This window comes from Gigantopelta aegis, chromosome 12, assembly GCF_016097555.1.
Source record: "Gigantopelta aegis isolate Gae_Host chromosome 12, Gae_host_genome, whole genome shotgun sequence".
In the NCBI taxonomy this organism is placed as follows: Eukaryota; Metazoa; Mollusca; class Gastropoda; order Neomphalida; family Peltospiridae; genus Gigantopelta; species Gigantopelta aegis.
The window spans coordinates 5,179,144-5,183,440 of NC_054710.1; the positions used below are offsets into that span (position 1 = coordinate 5,179,144).

At 40.1% G+C, this 4,297-nt stretch overlaps 1 protein-coding gene across 1 annotated transcript; it reads left to right on the forward strand.

The window, feature by feature from the left end:
* Window positions 1–2,340: 2,340 nt before the first annotated feature.
* On the forward strand, window positions 2,341–3,809 carry LOC121386596. Its single transcript, XM_041517546.1, has 2 exons — window positions 2,341–2,527; window positions 3,604–3,809. Exons 1-2 carry the CDS (start codon window positions 2,341–2,343, stop codon window positions 3,807–3,809), a joined length of 393 nt encoding a protein of 130 aa, XP_041373480.1.
* Window positions 3,810–4,297: the final 488 nt, after the last annotated feature.

Sequence of the window (4,297 nt, forward strand, 5' to 3'; positions counted from 1 at the left end):
GTTGATAATGATGACCACGGCAATAATGACGATATATCAGTAATTAAAAAAAAAAAATGGAATTTCTATCGCAAGTTAAAACAATAAATGAAGAGGAAAAGCATTATGGCGAATTTACGAGTTTTAACATTTAACTGTTAGAGACTCAGGGCTCAAAAAAAGAGAGAAAAAACCCAAAAACAAACAAACAAAACAAACACAGAAACAAACAAAACAAACAACACAACAAGTAAGAGCCTATTAATTTTTCAAGTTATGCTTCGCTGACCAAAGCAGTCAAAACTTAGATAATTTGAAAGATGAAAACTTTATAATGATAAATAATCATATTATAGCATTTAAACTCAAACCTTTATTAAAAAGTCAATCAGTTCACAAGGAGATGTATTTCTTGCTAAAATGTAAATCCATAACACCAGTCTAAAACACCATAACATTCTAATACCAGAAATCAAGATTTTAGTTTTGCACAGTATGGTTACTATACAGATTAGTTCACCGAATCTTAGCTGCTACTACCTTAAAATACACCATGCATTATGTTGATTCAAATACGTTTAGTTTTTGTAACAATCATCCGAAGAGAATACTACATCTATTTTTCGAATTCGGCAAGGTTGAACAGTTGTGACTTATACAACAAAACTGAATATTGACTTAAACTGGCATTTCCCTATTTGTGATATTGCAATCAATTTGACATGATTTATAAGGAAAAGGTAACGCTTTAACAGAAGCAATCAACATGCTCCTTGACATTTCCGAATTTGTGATATTATATTAGCCACCAAATAGCTGTAGTTTAATTTATTCTGATATGTCGTAAAATAACATAGTAAATGATTTCGTTCCAATCGATGCATCAGTGCAGCCAGCTTCAAAAAATTTCTCTTTTGTTTTTTTCCTCTAGCGTTGTTCAACTTTCTCCTTATTGGTGTTTTTGTATGGATGGTGTACCTTACACTGTGTGTAAACAAACAATCTACGGCTGTTCCAAGATTCAACCAAGAAATTAACAAGAACTTGTGTGCACAACCCTATAGACACAGTTTCGAGGTAATGCCATACTTTTAAGTCTCTTTGGATTGATTATTACTGATACCACACACACACCCGTGTGTGTGTGTGTGTGTGTGTGTGTGTGTGTGTGTGTGTGCGTGCGTGTGTGTGTGTGTGCGTGTGTATACGATAGTTATGCATTCATGTATGCATATCTATGTATTGCATTGGAGTCAGGTATGTATATATGTATCATGAATGTATGTATGTATGGATGGATGGATGGATGGATGGATGGATGGATGGATGATTTAGTTCATTGGCTAGAACGCGCGGTTGAGATGTGTTGCATATTGTTTCGACTCCATTTCATCGACGTCAACGACAATTGTGGGCACAACGCCACTTTCGATGGACTCAGAGGGAATGGAATAGAGTCGTGTTTGGCGACGAATCAAGATTTACACTGCGATTTTCCAATGGCAGGAAGAGGTTTTGGAGACGACATATGAAACGTCATGTTCAGTGGTATGTCTGTGAACTTGACAGATTCGGAGCACGAAGTGTAATGGTTTGGGGTACTTTCTGTGGCAATGGACGTTCTTGACTTCTTTTCATACGTGGCAACCTCAACGCTGCAGTATAACGCGACCAGATGCTGGGCCAGGAACTCGTACCCTTCATGGCAGCTCATGGTCCAGGCCTTCTCTTTCAGCATGACAACGCCAGACCCCACAAGGCCATCGTGAAAAGGGATTGCCTGAAGAACGCGGGCGTCAATGTCATGGATTGACCTTCGAGGTCGCCTGGCCTGAATTCCATCTAGCACGCCTGGGATGTCCTGGGAAGACGCCTGCGCACTTTCAGGAAACCTCCACAGAGTGTACAGGAACTTTTTGCCACATTACTGGAACAATGGCGCCGTATTCCAAATGCAGTCTTTACTCGCATCAGGCAATCAATGAGGAGGCGTTGCATTACAAGTGTTGCTACATATGAAGGGCATACGCGCTACTGAACCTGTGACGATCCTGCTTGTGAATTACCACTTTGACTGTGGTTATGACGAATGCAGTGGGCGCATCGAACAGATTTTTTACTCAACATTTATTTCTATTCTTCTTTGGACGTCATACACTTAAAAAAAATACCTTATTCAATACGTTCTTCTGTCATATTTGCTAATTAGCCAAGATGAAACTGTTAATACTGTTCTTTTTATAGAAAATATCGTCGATATATGCCACGCCTAAAACTGTTTCCAACGCAGTGTGTGTGATCGGCTTCTGTACAGAGACAGAGCGGAAACATCTCCAACGTGTCAGAGACATCTGCAGCACCATGGCGCATGCGCCGGAAGTGACTGGATTCACCGTTCACCGACACGACGATCTCCCGTCCATACCAAGAACGAAGGTGTACGTGATGTTTGTGGATTTCAATGAAAGGAGTGTCATTCTCGAAGACCCACGAAAAGGACTGGGAGATCTCCGGTTGCTTACCATGCGACAGTTGTGGAGCCTTGGAGGTATGAGGTTTTCAGTCATGTTAGCAACGATTTGTAGAAAGTTTGTTTTGTTTAACGCACCACCAACCCGCCGACAGCCAACCCCAAGTATCCAACTAAGGTTCAAGCACGCTGTCCTGGAGCACACACCTCAGCTATTATTCTGGGCTGTCTATCCATGATAGTTGGTTAGTGGTTAGTGGGAGAGAACAGCGTGTAGTGGACTTACTCCTACCCACTGAGTCAAAGCTCGCTCTGTGTGGGAGCTGTTAACGGGCTGCGAACCCCGTACCTCCCAGCCTTGTGTCCGAAGACTTAACCACGACACCGGTAATAAAACATTGCGTCCTTCGTTTCCCAGCTTGGCGTTCTGCCAAATACATTACATTGATTGTACGTAATAAAAACAAAACAGATCATAAGTACCCTTACTAGGTAATACATTGAAATATATTGAAATTGGACACCGCATTGAATGTAACTTTTACACATTTTAAACAACAGTTCCCTCACTATCGTATTTCTGAAAAGTTTAAAATGTATCCAATAATTTCTAAGTATAGTATGATTAACAACAGGCTAATTAAATAACATGAAGCACTTCATCTGGAAAGCTGGTTCAATTTTATGCACGGTCAGAATTGTATTATTATTATAATATTATTCAGATAATATTCACTATAAATTCGTGCAATAAATAACATGACAAAACAACTGCTATCTGGTTCTGTATATTTCTTCTTTCGTTTTGAGGGAGGGTGGGGGGGGGGGGACGTAGCTCAGTGGTATAGCGCTCGGCTGATGTGCGGTCGATCTAGGGTCGATTCCCGTCGGTGGGCCCATTGGGCTATTCTCGTTCCAGTCAGTACTCCACATCTGGTGTAACAAAGGTCATTGTATGTACTATCATGTCTGTGGGATGGTGCATATAAAAGATCCCTTGCTGCTAATCGAAAAGAGTAGCCCATGTATTGGCGACAGTGGGTTTCCTCGTATATTTATTGTCCTTAACCATATGTCCGATGCCATATAACCGTAAATAAAATGTGTTGAATGTGTCGTTAAATAAAACATTTCCTGTTTTTCTTTCGCTCCAGGAGACGCAATGCTGGTGTACTGTGGAGATGTAGGCTCCAGACATCTTAAGGGAAATGATTTATTCAACAGAGACCTGACGTCCATCTACCACCACCAGGAACTCTCTAGGCTGAAAACCCAGGAACGAATGTTCAGCATGCACGACCGATTTACGACTTACCAAGAAAACCATATCAGAAATATCATTTTTACAAACTGTTGCTAAATTGACATAATCCAGTTTTACAGTCTTAATACCATTATTCAGAGACGATACATATTAGTTTTACAAACTGTTGCTAAGTCGACATAATCCAGTTTTAAAGTCTTAATACCGAGATATATATCTGGGGGTTTTATGAGGTTAATTTTTTTAAAATAAAATCACGTTTATATTGTAGACTTTCTACTCTACAGAGACCATCTAAACTTTTATTTTTATATGGATGCCATGTCCTTGAGTACCTGTATCACTGCAGGACGCAACATTGAGTACGAACTGGCATTATCTTCGTATGTCAGGAAGCAAGGACATGTTTTATCTAACGACGCACTCAACACATTTTATTTACGGTTATATGGCGTCGGACATATGGTTAAGGACAACACATACATAGAGAGAGGAAACCCGCTGTCGCAATTTCATGGGCTACTCTTTTTTATTAGTGGCAAGAGATCTTTTATAAGCACCATCCCATAGCCAGGATAGCACAT

Bases quoted from the DNA above. Each gene is read 5' to 3' on its own strand.
- LOC121386596 (XM_041517546.1), top strand. From the start codon at position 2,341: ATGGCGCATGCGCCGGAAGTGACTGGATTCACCGTTCACCGACACGAC. The intron at 2,528-3,603 runs GTATGAGGTTTT...CTTTCGCTCCAG, and splicing joins ACAGTTGTGGAGCCTTGGAG to GAGACGCAATGCTGGTGTAC.